This window comes from Schistocerca americana, chromosome 3 (genome assembly GCF_021461395.2).
Source record: "Schistocerca americana isolate TAMUIC-IGC-003095 chromosome 3, iqSchAmer2.1, whole genome shotgun sequence".
NCBI lineage: Eukaryota > Metazoa > Arthropoda > Insecta > Orthoptera > Acrididae > Schistocerca > Schistocerca americana.
Genome location: NC_060121.1, coordinates 426,939,406 through 426,957,397, shown reverse-complemented (window position 1 = coordinate 426,957,397; position 17,992 = coordinate 426,939,406). Strand labels below are relative to the sequence as shown.

Genomic DNA, 17,992 nt, shown 5'->3' with positions numbered 1-17,992 from the left:
GTGGGTTGGGATTATGATTGGTGCACGTACACCCCTGCATGTCTTTAACAGAGGAAGTGTAACAGGTCAGGTGTATCGGGATTTCATTTTGTATCAGTATGTCAGCCTTTTCAGGGGTGGAGTAGGTCCCACCAGCCTCCTGATGGATGAAAACGCACGGCCCCACCGAGCTGCCATCGTGAAGGAGTACCTTGAAACAGAAGATATCAGGCGAATGGAGTGGCCTGCCTGTTCTTCAGACCTAAACCCCATAGAGCACGTCTGGAATTCTCTGGGTCGACGTATCGCTGAACATATTCAAACCACTACGATACTTCAAGAGCTCCGTCAGGCACTGGTACAAGAATGGGAGGCTATACCCCAGCAGCTGCTCGACCACCTGATCCAGAGTATGCCAACCCGTTGTGCAGCCTATGTACGTGTGTATGGTGATCATATCCCGCATTGATGTCGGGGTACATGCGCAGGAAACAGTGGCGTTTCGTAGCACATATGTTTCGGGACGGGTCTCTCAACTTACCACCAATACCGTGGACTTACAGATCTGTGTCGTGTGTGTTCCCTATGTGCCTATGCTATTAGCGACAGTTTTTTGTAGTGCCACGTTGTGTGGCACCACATTCTGCAGTTATCCTTAATTTATGAGCATGAGCGTACTTATGATGCTCCGGGGGTCTCATTTCATTTCAGTGTAGTCCTCCTTTGGTTGTCATCCTAGGTACCATACAGCATAGCGGTACGTCGACGATATTCTACTCGTCGTTTTGTTGCCCTTCCTGGGCTTACATATCAGCTAAATAATGCCCTCTCATTCACAGCGAGATTTTCTTCTGCTTGTCTTCGTGTTTGCCAAGTCCAATCTTGGCCGGCAAGGTTGCCGGATCTCTTCCCAACTGATGAGAACGTCTGGGTCATAGTAACCAGTGCTCTTCAATAATCTCGAGATTTTGACGATGTAAACGGCCAATTTTACAGAGTTTGGCATGATATCCCTTAGGAGGATATCCAAAATGTATATCAATTCATGAAAAGGCGAATAACTATTTTGCATTAGGGCTAATATGGGGCAACGCGCTGTTGACTTGCTCAATTTGTGAACCCCTTTCTCTAGACTAAATCGACGATTTTTTCTGAAATTGTAGTCATTTGATGGCTCCACATGTACATCTACTGATTACCGTCGTATTCGGGTAATTCATTCGCTGTGCATCGTTTTCTTTAATTATTCATTTATTGTCTTAGAGTGTAATTGCCTAAAATCATTAGATTATCACCAACATTATTTCAGTCAATCGCCACAGTTTCTTTATAATCTTCTCTGTCACCATCATCTGGGTTGTATCGGCTTTTCTTCTTGTACCATTTGGTAACCACATGATTGAGGAGATTTTTAGGAGGTAATCTTTTTAAGTTACCACAAACATCTTACTAGCATCAGAATTTGATATTAAATACCTGAGATTAGAGCTCTAAACTATTGTGACTCTGATAATCATTGCCGGCCGGGTTGGCCGAGCGGTTCTAGGCGCTACAGTCTGGAAGCGCGTTACCGCTACGGTCGCAGGTTCGAATCCTGCCTCGGGCATTGATGTGTGTGATGTCTTTAGGTTAGTTAGGTTTAAGTAGTTCTAAGTTATAGGGGACTGATGAACTCAGAAGTTAAGTCCCATAGTGCTCAGAACTTTTTGAACGATTTGATAATCATTTTCATGAGCTTCATTAATGCAGTTGACCCATTTACATGTAATTTTACTCACGGAATGACTACATTATTATCCAAACTTATTTTATGGGTCATTGTTCTACATTATTAGTAGCTATAAAAATTTATCCGAAAAGTATTTAATGAGAGGGGTGGCAGTTCATGTCTAAAACTGTATTGAACCTTTTATAGCGTTGTGAGGACTTTATAAAAATTAGTATAGCTTTTTATAGTGTCTCTGTGGACGTTATAAAAGTTAATATAGTTTTATTTTTCATAAGGTGCGAAGGAAGAGTTTTTTATGCAGTTTTATTTCTCTGGTTCGTTGTCAAACTGTTTCTCTTACAGTCTGATGTGTTTTCTGAAATCGAACAATGTTGACCACTTGGAGTTGTCATATTTTGATAATAGCCTTCCCGAAATGTGTTATCAACAAGTATACATATCGTTGTTCAGTGGTCCTTGAAAACTGTTTGACTTCCGCAGACAAGACGGGAAATACAGCAGATGCCTGATGAAGGCGCCAGAGCAAGAGAACGAAACAATGTCTTGCATCTACGGCTGGGACTACGACACCACATGGTTCTCCATGACAGCCGCATCCGAACAGAACTGGGTGTGCGATAAGGAACTGTACCCGAATACTGTGTATTCCGTGAGCCACATCGTTTCCACCGTCTTTGGGATACTTCTGTTTTACATTGGAGACAGGTGAGTGCTTCACAACATTGAGTACTTCACAATATCATTAAAATATACCAACAAATTTGAATACGAAACGAAGCTGTTCTTCGTGTACGAAAGATGAAAAATTTGCCACCAATAATTTATTAATTATCTCACATCTAAGTCGCAGATGTTTTTTCCGGGAAGACTGGAGTCAATCATACAGTTTTTTATGTATGTTTCTCTGATGCTCACAAGCAAATGACAAGTGGCACCAAAGAAAGAAAGTGAAGGGCAGACCTAGAATGACTTTATATTTACTGTGCTACTAGAAGACCGCACTCAGAATCTTGTTTCCATTACTTATTAGTTCACATTACGCTGGTTGATTACGGCATTTACACGACAACACACAATTGAGTCTAAGTAGGAGGAGAATCTTCGTTGCTGAAACAAATTGGGTATCTTCTTGGATAAAGTGAAATTTTCTCAGTCGTGTAAAAAGACATAGTAGGTGTTATGTAGATTTTTTTTTCACTGGCGGTTCTCTTCGATGAGTGCACTGTGCATAATCATTTCCCAGTAAGTAAATTAGATTCCTGCAGTAAGATTGGTGAGGAAAAATTAACTACCAGAGACAATTGCCAGAAACGAGAGGTTTTCCACTATTCGGTTGTGGGGATGTTGGACTTGTTGGAATTGAGATGGTACCAGACCTGGTGAGTGTGGTGGACCCAAGAAGACGTAGTTCTAATGCTACTCATTTCTTATTATCAAACCACATTTGTGTGAAGATTCCTTTGTACTTGTTATCTATTTTTATTGTTTTCAGACTATTAGTAGAAATATTTGTTTGGCCCGGAAGAGCTATGGTCCTAATTCCGTAATTCTAAACCTGACTTGCCGTATTCTTCAGTTTTGTTAGACTTTAGCCAGAACTGTCATTATATTCTGCAAAGGTCACGTATTCTCACAACGATATTCTCTTCAGCGAAGATCAAGTAATCACTGAATATAGTTAATATTTTCACAACGACGTTCTCTCTGCGCTACATTCACTTCTCCGATCTCCTAGCACTTCATGTTAACATCTGATCACTAAATTTTTCTTTAACCATGATGCAGTCAAGTTGTTATTTGATCATGCCTATCAAACGTTTTCAAGTAGGTCCTTTTGCAAGAATCTTATGAGCTACAAGAAAGTGAATTAGCTGAGATATCTCTCAGCACTAATTTTGGTTTCAAAGAGATCAAACTGTTTATTCACAGATTTTAATATCCCTTTATATACACTGCTCTACAAAGGTTTCGAATACTATCGTGAAATATAGTCTACGATATTAGAGACTGCATTGACCTAGGCACGTCAAGTTAGAAACGATATACTGGCCGATGTTTACTACTGGCATGCTTTGTGGCCATTTTTCAGTCATGTAAATATTCCTTTGCCGCAGCGGCAGACCGCGAACAGTCCAGTATCAACAACAGATTAATTCAGTTTGTGTTCAGCACTACAGTAACATGCCACTAAGACGCATACAACACTTTGGTAGGATTATGGCTTTGGTTTTAGCAGGTCATCCGTAGCAAGACGTTGCCGATCGGTTACGTGTCACTCAAAGCAGTCTGTCTAAGGTGTGTAGAAAGAACAGAGAGACGGGAAATGTCAATGACGTACCTCGCAGTGGTCGTCCTTTTATGACAGCACCAAATGGTTCAAATGGCTCTGAGCACTATGGGACTCAACTGCTGAGGTCATTAGTCCCCTAGAACTTAGAACTAGTTAAACCTAACTAACCTAAGGACATCACAAACATCCATGCCCGAGGCAGGATTCGAACCTGCGACCGTAGCGGTCTTGCGGTTCCAGACTGCAGCGCCTTTAACCGCACGGCCACTTCGGCCGGCTATGACAGCACGAATGCAGGATTATTTCCTCCAGCTGTCGGCTCGCAGGCTCCCGACATCAACTGCCAGGCAACAGAGATTCATATCTCAGAACAAACAGTGCCTAGAATATTGAATCAAGGTGGTCTTCATTCAAATGGCCCATGAGAAATTTTGCACTGAACCAACGGGACTGACGCAATCGAAGGACCTGAGCTCTTGTACATCAACACTGGAGCCTTGTGGATTGGAGTATGTCATGTTTGCTGACGACACCAGGATTGGTTTGCGACCGGATACTAGACGAAGAAATAAAAGAGATACTTCAGTCGATCCATAAAAAGAGGAAGTACGAAAATGATCAGGAAAATACAGGAATACAGAAATAAAAGTAGCTGAGGAATGAAATAAATAGGAAGTGTAGGAAAGCTGTGACGAAATAACTGCATGAAAAATGTCAAGAAATCGAAAAAGAAGTGATTGTCGGAAGAACTGACTCAGCATATAGGAAAGTGAAAACAACCTTCGTTGAAATTGAAAGCAAGGGTGGTAAGATTAAGAGTGCAACAGGAATTCCACTGTTAAATGCAGAGAAGAGAGAGGGTAGGTGAAAAGAGTACACTGAAGACCTCTATGATGGGTAGGATTTGCCTGATGTGACAGAAGAGGAAACAGGAGTTGACTTAGAAGAGAGAGGGGATCCAGAATTACAGCCAGAATTTAAGAGGGCTGGGCAGAAGGGATACTGAACATTCCATCACAATTTCTAAAACCATTGGGGGAAGTCAACAAAACGACTATTCACGTTGGTGTGTGGAATGTATGAGTCTGACGACATACCATCTCACTTTCAGAGCCTGCCGGAGCGGCCGTGCGATTCTAGGCGCTACAGTCTGGAACCGAGCGCCCGCTACGGTCGCAGGTTCGAATCCTGTCTCTGGCATGGATGTGTGTGATGTCCTTAGGTTAGTTAGGTTTAATTAGTTCTAAGTTCTAGGCGACTGTTGACCTCGGAAGTTAAGTCGCATAGTGCTCAGAGCCATTTGAACCATTTTGACTCTCAGAAAATATCATCCACACAACTATCGACAAGTGCGAGAATCATCGCACAATCAGCTTAACAGCTCATTCATCCAACTTCCTGACAAGAATTATATACAGAAGAAGCGAAAAGTAATTTGAGGATGTGTTAGATGACATTCAGTTTGGCTTTAGGAAAGCTAAAGGCACCACAGAAACAATTCTGACCTTGGGGTTGATAATGGAAGCAAGACTAAAGAAAAATCAAGACACGTTCGACCTGGAAGAAGCCTCGATAATGTAAAATGGTGCAAGATGTTCGACATTCTGAGAAAAATAGAGATAAGCTATAGGGAAAGATGGGTAAGTTACAATATATACAAGAGCCAAGAACGAAATGCTCGGATTAAAAAGGGTAAAGACAGGGATATAATCTTTCGCTCCTACTGTTCAATGTGTACGTCGAAGAAGCAATGATGGAAATAAAGAAAGATTCAGTTAAGGAATTAAAATTCAAAGTGAAAGGATATCAATGATATGATTCGCTGATGACATTCCTATTCTGAGTGGAAGTGAAGAAGAATTACATGATGTGCTAAATGAAATGAACAGTCTAATGAGTACAGAATATGGATTGAGAGTAACTCGAAGAAAGGCGAAATTAACGAGAAGTAGCAGAAATGAAATTTAACATCAAGATTGATGGCCACGAAGTAGATAAAGTTAAGGAATTCTGTTACCTTGGCAGAAAAATAAGCAAAGACGGACGGAACAAGGAGGATGTCAAAAGGAGACCAGCACAGGCAAAAAGGGCATTCTTTGCCAAGAGAAGTTGATTAGTACCAAACATAGATCTTACTTTGAGGAGGAAATGTCTTGTAATTGTAAGGTAGTGGAATGTGGACTGTGGACAAACCGGGGCAGAAGAGAATCGAAGCATTTCAAATGTGGTGCTACAGATGAATGTTGAAAATTAGGTGGACTGATAAGGTAAGGAATCGGATAGGAAAGGAATACGTATAAAACACTGACAAGGAGAAAGGACAGCATGACAGGACATCTGTTAAGACATCAGGGAATGACTTCCATGGTACTAGAGGGAGCCGTAGAGGGCAAAAACTGAAGGGGAAGACAGAGATTGGAATACATACAGTAAACAATTGAGGACGTAGGTTGTAGGTGCTTCTCTGTGATGAAGAGATTGTCACAAGAGACGAATTCGTGGCGGGCCGCATCAATCCAGTGAGAAGACAAACTAGCCTTTGGAGAAGCGCTAGTCGATACCAGAAACGCTGATAAGTTCAGAATATCCATCCGTTTCCAGGTGGAAGTGTAATGTTCTGGGTAGCAATATTGCTGGAATGGCAGACTCCTCTAATACCCATCTATGGCAATTTGACTGGTCTTCGATACCTGCAAGAGGTCCTACAAACGATTGTAAGGCACCACAGACATGAAGTTGATGCCAACTTCACCCTAATCAATGATAATGCAAGACTACTCCGACCTCTAGTAGTGTCGAAGATACAACACCAACCGAATGCATTGGCTCTCACAGCCCCCAGACATGAATTCAATTGAGCGTGCATGGGACCTGTTGAAAGTGCCCCTTGCTTTGCGTCCGGATCCACCTGAGAATCTTCAAGACCTCACCAAAACTACCATTGAGGAAAAGGAGCTCATACCCCAAGAGCATGCCTGTAGGTTGGAAGAACTCATCCATGTGAGGGGTGGACATACTCGCTGCTAAATATTGATAATTATCATCATGTGAAAATGATTTTCACTGATTTTGTTTGCAAGATGTTCGCTTTGGAGGGGGGCCTGCTTTGTTTTTTAGTGAGTTTTTGTAACTAACCAAAATCGTTCTTGTTTTCAGAAGGAGTTATGTTTATTGTGTGTGCTACAGGAAGTCATTGTAGTAAACTCTACGATATTCCAAATTTTTGTTGAGGTGCGTATTTCATCACTTCATTAGTATCATCATTTGTTTGCTCTCAGTTTTACCGCCAACTCATGGGGAGTGTTTTGTGGACCTGTACAGTCTTGCTTGACATTGGCTTCATTTAACACCTAAGGATAAATCCATCAATATCTTGTTCGAAAGAGATTAATTTCACATTCGCCGATCTATTCGTAGCATAGCCTGTACTTGGAGACCAGATCCTGGTGCTGTTATTTTTGTTCTATTACATATAGTGAGGCACCGTAGTTTATGAGACGTCTCACCTGACGATTTTAAGCCTAATAATGGAGGTACTGTTATAACTACTCTCCTTTGACAATCCTTGTTCAACAGGTAATTTATGTAGCCTGAAATGTGAAACTTCAGGTCCTTGAGCGGCAGCGCCATTTCCTTTAATATAAGATTCCTCTTTTTGGTAAGAACATGTCAGTGAGGAAGTCACTTGGAACAATTCATTAAGTGCTTTAATGTTACCGTATTAGAAATATAAGTCTAGCAACTGTTACGAAGCGAATTTATATCTGTGTACAGAAACTACCAAAATAATCTTATTGTTTTCCATGAGGATAATAGTAGAATTGCGACTTCAAACTGCCTTCCTTTGGGTTAAGTCATATTCCAGGTAATATAACGCTACTGAGGATGAAACTCTAATTTGTAAATAGCTAGTCGGCAAACACTGGTCTTAACCTGGGGACACATTTCTTTCGGCACGTTTTCATGCTGTACTCACAGACAGTAAATGGTTGGATACTCCTTGGTGGCTCAAACTAGCCGAAGAACGAACCTTTGTTGCCTGTTTGCTTTTAAACGATGTGTTTTATTGAACAAAACACCAGGCAGTGCATTAAAGACTAATCTGTGATCAGCCATCAATAAAGGCGATAATTTATCTCGCTACAAACATTTTCGAACACAACTTATGTCCCAAGGGTGAGACATAATTCACCATATAGTACGTTCATGATTAATTTATGATCCCATTCTTTAAACCTTGAACCAAAAGATTTCGCTCAAAGTCGTTAGAAGAGAACAAAAACTGTATTACATCAGGCGACGAAATGATTGTTTCACACTTAACGCTGATGGTGTTAGAAATGATTTAGGTAGAAATATAATGAATGACAAAACATTATGATATTATATCACACTGCTGCAATTAGTATGTATTTCTATGCTAGATGGCATGATCCATGAAGTCACCAGAAACTTATGACTTTTGTGCTGGTTTTTGTTTACTCCGAATGTGTTTTTCTATTTCAGATTTGGACGAAGGAAACAGTTTCTGCTGGGCATAAGTGCCACGGCGTTGTCACAGACGCTGCTCCCCGTATCAGCGTCCGTGTTTCCTCTGTACATTGCCCTTTCGGCAGCCTCTGAAGGTGCACACTTGCCCATGTCAGAAGCAACCATGGCGACAGGTGAGTTAAGCTGGAACCATAATAGAGAAGCAGAAATATATCCTGTACTGCCGTTCCTATTTATGGGCTCTCGTGTTCCATTCTTATTTTATATCGTATTGCAGCTGTGTTTAGTAGTACGGCACTGTCGATCGTTCTTCGTTTGGGAGATGGCTCTGAGCACTGGGACTTAACATCTAAGGTCATCTGTCCCCTAGACTTAGAACTACGTAAACCTAACTAACCTAAGGACGTCACACATATCCACGCCCGAGGCAGGATTCGAACCTGCGACCGTTGCGGTCGCGCGGTTCCAGACTGAAGCGCCTAGAACCGCTCGACCACACCGGCCGGCATTAGAGAGACGATTAGTCACAATAACTGTACAGAAGGCTCTTTAGAAATCACAAGTGACCCCACGGCACTCTCCACATCAAAAGAAGTTTGTCTCCATCAGCTTGCGACAGTACAAGACGCCGCCTCGCGGAGCGAACGCCAGTAGTGAGTTTTACGACAGTTTGCAGCTGGGCGAGGAATGCAGAAAGCTGGTTGAAGGACACTGGAATCTGAGGGTTTTCCTGATGATGGAGCGTGCGCGTTCGTCTGAAGTGTGGCCACGACAAATGCCAAATAAGGGGAACGCCAAAACAATGAACACTATATTTCTAAGAAAGAAAACAAGTATCGTACACTAAATAAGTTGTGACGCTGCGACGAGCTCATTGCAACTTCGTGTATAACTTCAGGATAAATACACTCTAAGGCAAAAAATAAAAAAAATGACAGACCACGAACGAATTATACGAATGCGACGGAAATCGGCAGATGTGATGTTCATGTGCAGACAGACAAATGCGTACAGTTTCAGAAAAATGGGATGATTCATTCAAGAGAAAGAAAAAATTGAGCAAGTTATTAACGCGCTGGTCCACCTCTGGCTGTTGTTCGCAGAGCTGTTGGATGTAGTCCTGAGGAATGTAGGGCCAAATTCTGTCCAATCAGTGTCTTATGTCGTCAAAATTACGAGATTTTTGGGCGGCCCTTGCCCATAATGCTCCAAATGCTGTCGACAGAGGAGAGATTGCTGGTCAAGGTAGGGTTACGCAATCACGGAGGGCCCTTGACCATAATGCTCCAAATGCTGTCGACAGAGGAGAGATTGCTGGCCAAGGTAGGGTTACGCAAGCACGAAGACAAGCATTAGAAACTCCCGCCGTGTGCGGGTGGGCATTTTCTTGCTGAAATGGAAGCGAATGATGGCTTGCCATGAACGCTAACAGAACAGGGCGTATAACACTGTCGACGTACCGCTGCCCTATAAGGGTACCGCATGTGACAAGCAAAGGGGTCCCTCTATAAAATAAAATGGCTCTACGGACAATCACTCCTGGTTGTCGGGGCGTATGGCGAGCGACAGTCAAAATGATATCTCACCACTGTCCCGGCCGACTCGCTGGTCATTCAGGGCTCGTTTCGAAGCATGACTGATAACTTAAGACAGTTCTATTCCAGTCAATGAGATTCCAAGTCGACGACGTCTCCGGCGACGCCCTGGACTGTGATGGGATGCCTCGGTTTACCAACCTGACTACTGTCCACCATGTGTCCCGACAACCAAGAGTGACGGTCTGGCTACCATTTTTCATAGCAGGACCCCTTTCGTTGTTATCCGTGGCAAACATACTGCACAGCGGCACGAAATCTTTCCTAACGGCACAGCGCGACAATTCAAATTTTAAATTTGTTACTCTCAAGTTTCTTCCGGTGTTTGTTGATTGAACATTCCATGAGTGTACTGCCAGTTCATAGTGTCCTACGGGCGCAATATTAAAACGATTTGATCTATTTGCCATTGTCAGTTGCGTTGACGGAAGAAGTCACAAAGGAAGTCGTCGCTACTGCCTTCACACCAAACACTGGCGCATTATCAGGAAAAGTCTGACGAATATGAAAATGCCTCAAGTAAAAACTGCCTTTTGCTGTTGAATAAAACATTGGTATTAATGGGGACCGTCAAAGACGACCTCGGTTTGCAGAATGTCAGGATATATCAGATTCCGTACAAATATGACAAGACATCCATTGAACAAACTGTGCGCACTGTCAAAGATCGATTCCGCGAACACCGGTGACAAACTCGAACAACGTTTCCCAACATGTCTGCGGCCGCAGAGCATTGTTTAGCAGCGAATTACGTGATGGAAATATAACTTATCAGGATTTTAGCGAGTACTTCGAAATACTGGGATCGTCACTGGAGAGGGCATCGAAATTCGTACCAGGAACAACCTTATTAGCCTGCGCTGCGGCTGTAATCTCAGCAAGGCCTGAAGACCAGCACTGCGTCTAATCCATATTTGACAATTAATAATAATGGAGAAAACAGCAAACACAGCAGTGTGGCGACTAGGGCGGACAGAGGTAACTGCAGCCACGCTACCGCCTACTTGTGCCGACCGCGGAGGGAATGGCTCGCGGGGCGAGGGGGTATAAGTTAACTGCTCGCGCTCTGGAAGTTGCACTGTAGTGATGTGGCGGAGAGCGTGCCTAATCGGCCATTCTGAGTAGCCGTATTTCGGAACACATTTCTGCGGCGTTTCAGTTCCTGGGGCAGATTGTGAGTCTGTGGGGGTACACGCCCACTGTTTTTAGTACCCCATTCATCTGTGCAGGGTGATGGCAGCTGTCTGCATACAAATACAGGACATTATGCACTTCCTTCCGACACACACTGTGGCCCAGGGTGCCACCAGCTGTCCTGTTTTGATCATGACGTCTTCCACCTGTTTCATTCTCCTTAGAGAATTTGATGTTCAAATTTTTGGAGTTCAGATGTGCAAGGAATTCAAACAGTTTCTCCCTTCCAAGGGGACAGATTACGAACATGTCATGTGCATAACGGAAATAGAAGGTGGGTTTCCATGTGGATGACGGCAGGGTTTTTTCTCGCAGTGTTACTTACGCACGGTGGTCAGAAACAATCTGAAAAGCTTGTAAGAATGTCGGGATGTCGCAGGGTAGGTTGTGCTGATGAATAACTGTTAAGGAAAAAACTCAATACATTTCAACGTTAATTACCTCCGCAGCTCGTGGTCTAGTGGCTAGCGTTGCTGCCTCTGGATCACGGGGTCCCGGGTTCGATTCTCTGCAGGGTTGGGGATTTTCTCTGCCAAGGGACTGGGTGTTTATGTTGTTCTCTTCATTTCATCATCCTCATCATCATTCCTGACCGTGGCTACTTTAGACCGTGTAATAAATTGGGCTGTGTAAAAACTGGGATTTTATACGGGCACTGATGACCGCGCAGTTGAGCGCTCCACGAACCAAACATCATCATCATCATCAACGTAAACTAGCGTTAAATTTAGCCAGTCAGGCCATTCTGATCGCAGATTCAAGCGGCCCGCCATACACAGTTAGAGTCAGTTGTTCTCACAGCGAAGATAATACTGCACAAGACTGTTCAGCCTTTGGCTGGCTTACAACCGTCACATGTCTAATTTTTATTCCTCCCTTGTTCGGTGTTAGGAAACGAAACGAAGAACTCAGTTAGCGCCGTAGACTCTGGCGGGTCGCTAGAATGCATGCACTCAACTTCCTGATTAGCAAAGTATATTGATAACTATTTCCCAACACGATCTACCATGCAACATCCTTACAAGCAGTTTCTTTTTTTTCACACTGTTCCTGAAGACCATGTATAGAAATTCTCTCCCACAGGCTAGAGTCCGCTGTCTATTGTGATCCCTCCGTTTTTCATATTATTTTCCATTAAATAGAAAATATGTGGAGGTCAGGACGTGCTTGAAACGGCCGGTGGTCTTTCTGCCATATTTCTGACGAATTTATATATGGTATGGTACGGCTTTTAAGCTCAGTATTAAGTAAAATACAAATATCAGCACATATGTTTTACAGACATTTAAATTTTTAATATAGTCAATTGAGTCGTTAGTTTCCATCAGGAAACTGTTGATGGTTAGCCGTTATGTCCTGCTGGGAGAGTCTGTGACAATGTGGGGAACGTACTGCCACAATCGCACTTTGTAGATGGAGACTTCTCTCATTTATAGAGTCACTTCTGTCATGTTTCGTGCGTAATCGGTCCATATTCTGCGCCACTTGTAGAATGAAGATTCCCTTCTTATGCAGGGTAAAATCTGAAAATGTGGTGGACAAGTCTCTCTCTCTCCAGTCCTGTGGTTGTTATTCGGTTAAGTTGAACTGAGGCGTGTGCAATTCCACGGCTACTATAACGTAGACTTTCACGGCCGGAAATGTCATGTCCATTATAATTATCCGGGCTGTTATACCGTGGTCGGTTGGTGAATTCTTTGTCAAATCCCAACTTTTCGTCCCCGTCTGCGGGAGACATCTTCAAGGGGGTCTGTAGCGAGCCAGTGGGTGTGTTGGACCTTCCATCGAGCTACAGACCCCCTTGAAGATGTCTCCCGCAGACGGGGACGAAACGTTGGGATTTGACAAATAATTCACCAACCGACCACGGCATAACAGCCCGGATAATTATAATGGACATGATCAATCCCACGGCTATTTTCATGGATGATTTTCTTGACCGAAGTTGGTTTTGTTTCTCGGACAATTGGGTCTTGATGGACAGGGATGCCTTGTGTTGCCATGGTTGGAATGTGGGTCATTATTGGTAGCCAATCGACGACGATTGACTTTAGTGTACTCTCATGTGTTCGCCAGCTTTGTGCTGAACATTTGTGTACGCGCGCTATTGAGCCATACAGAAGCACCATATTCCGCAGCAGAGTAACCTAGTCCAACTGCTGAAGAGTGCGGAGTTTCAGCAGTGCAGCGCCAGGTTGTTCGACGCATCTTATGTAGTATGTTCTTATGTAGGATGTTCTTCGCGTTTCATATCTTCGCTGAGGTGTTTTCCAGATGCTTCTACTAGAATAGTGTCCAGTCCAACGCGACTCTTAGATATTTCGCGTGTTCTAGTGACTCTCACAGGGGCACACTGGGGTATTGCGAAACAGTGTCTGAGCTCACTAGAATACCTGAGGCCTTCAGCCTGAAGTTGTATAGGCTACGACAAGATTTACAGAATTGAGGATGTGATGCAGGCGTTTGCCAAAGTAAGGGTTTAAATTTTCAGCCAGGTATTTTTCCAGCAAATATGTGCGAGCTCTGGTGTTGTTGACAACTGGACGTAACGGAACCCCACATTTGTGGACTTTAAGGAGTCCATAAAATCTAGGTGGTAACGATTTCTTGATGACCCCCTCTGGCAAATCAGAGTCCTTGAGAAGCAACCTAGTTCTGTTCTCTACCTTCTTGGTGGCCTCAGAATTGATCTTCCTGTAGGAGTCGTCATCTAGCAACCTCTGTCTCTTCTCAGTGGAGTCTTTATAAGAGAGAACAATAGTAGCTTTGCATTTTTCAACTATCGACTGGCTGTACACTCATGGACTGTTCGATCAATAAATACGGCAAAAAAAAACTGAAGAATTACTTCAAATACTTCTACGGGGAGGAGATGAACCGCAGTATGAGGAAATTCAACAAGCTGTACAACGGAAGATGCAATTAGCTCTCTTGAATTTGTGAATAGATGTCGTACCGAGCATGCTGTGCCGAGCTAAGGTCACACAACACATCGATTCAGTGGCAGCCTGGAGAATCAAGAAGCGATACCAGCCTTCCCTTGGTATATGAGAAGGTACTCTTCACTCGCCGAACTTCAGTACAGCTCCCAGGAAATTCTATTACTACCTTTAGCACTAATCAACCACTTTGACTTCAGGAATGAGGACTGGATTGACGGTGTTATCTGGGTGAAAGCCGATTCTGCACGTAGAAAGCATAGAGGACGTTTAACGTCAATATCTTCACTCCTCGTAGACATACCATTACTGGAGGCCCCATACAAGGTCTCATCAATGTAATGTGCCGCTAAATAACGATGTGGTTCCCCCTCCTCCCACCTTACTTACCCCCCCCCCTCCCCCCAAGTTCACATGAGTCACGGACAGCGTCATTGCGGCTAAATAGATTGCTGCGCGGCTAATGCCTGAAGCAGCTGAAGAAGTACGTCGTGAAACTTGTGGTACCTCGACGATAAGTTTACGAAGTCAAACATTACCAGCTAAGAGAGGGACGCCATCCGGGAGCTGAGAGACTTCAGTGAGACTTTTGTCTTAGCTGCTGACAAACGTAACGCTACTACCGTTTTCTCCCACATGGCGAAGATGTAGAGCCTTCTAAATGACGATTCCCACAGAAAGATCAACGCTGGGCCTATGCAAGAAAGCGGAAATTTGGACCTGGGCTCTTTTTCAGAGATCGGATTTACTAGAGGGGTCATCAAGAAATTGTTACCTGAAGGACCAGTCCCGTGAATACTTTATGGATTCCGTACTGTTCAGAGGAGTATAGGGTAATATCAACAGCAGCAGTAACTCTGAATAATTCAGTGATTGGGTTGTTCTGCCGGCCGCAGTGGCCGAGCGGTTCTAGGCGCTTCAGTCTGGAACCGCGCGACCGCTACGGTTGCAGGTTCGAATCCTGCCTCGGTCATGGATGTGTGTGATGTCCTTAGGTTAGTTAGGTTAAGTACTTCTAAGTTCTAGGGGACTGATGACCTCAGATGTTAAGTCCCATAGTGTTCAGAGCCATTTGAACATAGGGTTGTTCTCACCAGAATCGAAAGCAATGCAACACCGACTACAATAGTTCAGTTATACGTACGGACGTCACACACCAAAGATGAAGACATAAAAAAAGGTATACGAGCATATTTCATGGGGAATTTAGTACGTAAATGGAGACGAAAATCTAATAGTCAAGGTGGACTGGAATGGGGTCATAGGGGAGGGTTCAAAAATGGTTCATATGGCTCTGAGCACTATGGGACTCAACTGCTGAGGTCATTAGTCCCCTAGAACTTAGAACTAGTTAAACCTAACTAACCTAAGGACATCACAAACATCCATGCCCGAGGCAGGATTCGAACCTGAGACCGTAGCGGTCCTGCGGTTCCAGGCAGCTGCGCCTTTAACCGCACGGCCACTTCGGCCGGCCCCTAGGGGAGGGACTGGAAGAAAAAGTTACGAGAGAGTATTTGCTTGCTACTAGGAATGAGACAGGAGACAGAATAATTTAATTCGGCAATAAATTTCAGCTAGAGGAGGTATATTTGAAAAGTGCCGGGAGATACTGGAAGATTTCAACTAGATTACGGCATGATCAGACAGAGATTCCGAAATCAGATACCGGATAGTAAGGCGAACACGGAAGCAGATATAGACTCAGATCACAATTCACTTGTGGTGAAGAATAAGCTGAAGTTTAAGAGACTAGTCAAGAAGAATTAAAGCATGAAGAAGTGGGATACAGAAGTGCTACGGAACATGTCTGAAAGAACAGACAGCTGGCATGAATATAATTGACTCACCTCACTGGGCAACGAATTCACCTTATTCAGTGAGGATGCACAGGTGGCGCTAGGTGGGAATGAGGGTCCGCCGTGAGATGTGCCTATATGGTCTGCGTAGTTGCTGCTAACTCTGTGTCCACGTGGCGTAGCGGTTAACGCAACTGCCCATTAAGCAGGAGATCGCGGGTTCGAATCCCAGTGCGGCACTCAGTTTAACTTTCGCCGCTTGTTCCACATAATGACCCGATGCAACTTCCCCCTCTCCCCAATCCATCTTCAATTTACATATTTCTGTACGTTCTTCTCGCATTCACAGCGCCACATTTGCACCTGGTGGCCAAAATTGGAAACTATTTTCTGCCAGCGTAAATCGGCTCCTCATTGACGCATTAGCGTACGTTCCAAGTTTCGCTTCTTGTACGATAATCACAACCCACACTGGACCTCTGTGAGTAACTGCACTATAATTATAGATACCTTGTACATTGGCGCACTACTGGGAAAAGTCGAACTCACACGGGGAAAGCACTGAGTAAAAACGTCCCAGTGAAACATGTGCATTATTGAAGAGCGTCGGAGACGACCTCGGTTTGTGGAATGCCAAGATGTTCAAGATTCTGCACCAGTGTGGTAAGCCATATATTGAACAAACAGTGCTCACCATTGAAGATCGTTGTCGGATACTCCAGTGTTACACTCGACAAATGTATCCTAATAAGTCACCGCTCGTAAAGCGCTGTTTTCCCGAGAGTAACGCAATGGAATACGAGCATACCAGGATTTCAGCACATACTTCCAAATACGTGTAACAGAGCAGTTGGCGCGGCCATCGTAATTCGGCCCACGGACAGTGTCACCGACTGGAAACGCTATTATAATCTCAGCAAGGCTTGAGAACCAACGCGGCCTCTATTTAACACTACACTCAGCAAACGCAACGATCTGTCGGCCAGAGTGGACAGAGTAACAATACCTACTCTACTAGAGATGCCGACACCTTCCCCTCCTCGGCCGCCGACCTGTTCTCTCGAGCGAGAACCACGCTTCAAGGAACTCTGTTCGTCAGCACACGTGACAATGACGTCATGTCTGCCGAAACATTGGGTTCGTTGGACACCATGAACTGGCAATACGCCCATGCACTATTGGATCAACTTAACCTTCAATAAACGTTGATTTTTTGTGAAATCCTTGTTAGCCAAGGCTGCAATGTGTCCGTTTATCTCACACCTTGATTTTTACATTCAGGTTTGAAGATAGCCGTAAATGGTCTATTCTTGTTACCTACTTCCTCCCTATATGCGATCTTGACTAACAAAGATTCCAAAAAACTCTGTACCCATTGAAATAACATCTCACACACAATTTCAGGTAACTACAATTTTAACTCTGTTAACCGGGTGTAAAATTGTTCTACACTGTAAGTATTGGTCTATATTCGTAAGCCTCTACGTCGCAATTGACAATGATAGTGACAGTCTGCACTTTCGGTTTCTGAATGTTTGTGACACTTTCGTGAATTACTGTGGTGTCAAAAGAACTTTGCCTGCACGTGTTTCTGTATTTGATGCTCTTATCACACTATATACTTTAATTTTTTTAAAATTTACATGTGTGTGTGGTGTCTGTTCTTTCGGAAATGTCGAAAAGAAGAGACGCCATTCTCAATTCCGCAGCCGGACATTTACTTGATGAAATGCAATAAATTCTGACATCGGGCGAATTCAATGGCGACAACTGAAAATTTTTGTAGGATGGGTATTGTAATCCATATTTCCCGTTACACGCGAGCGGTCGTCTTAACCACTTCGGTTATCCAAGAACACTACCCGTCCAAATCAAATTCCCGTGATGTCACACACTACGTTCGTAGCGCCCCATGCCCATCATACTGACTGCTCGCCGCTTTACCCCGTGTTCATGTAAGCCTTCAGAGAGAGAGA

General features: G+C 43.7%; 1 protein-coding gene across 1 annotated transcript in view; it reads left to right on the top strand.

Moving 5' to 3' along the window:
• Positions 1–17,992, top strand: part of LOC124607012 (solute carrier family 22 member 7-like) — a 121,283-nt gene that overhangs the window by 62,152 nt on the left and 41,139 nt on the right. Inside the window, exons 3-4 of the mRNA XM_047139166.1 lie at positions 2,189–2,413; positions 8,505–8,662. Of these exons, the coding sequence (XP_046995122.1) occupies positions 2,189–2,413; positions 8,505–8,662 (383 nt within the window). The remainder of the gene's footprint in view (positions 1–2,188; positions 2,414–8,504; positions 8,663–17,992) is intronic.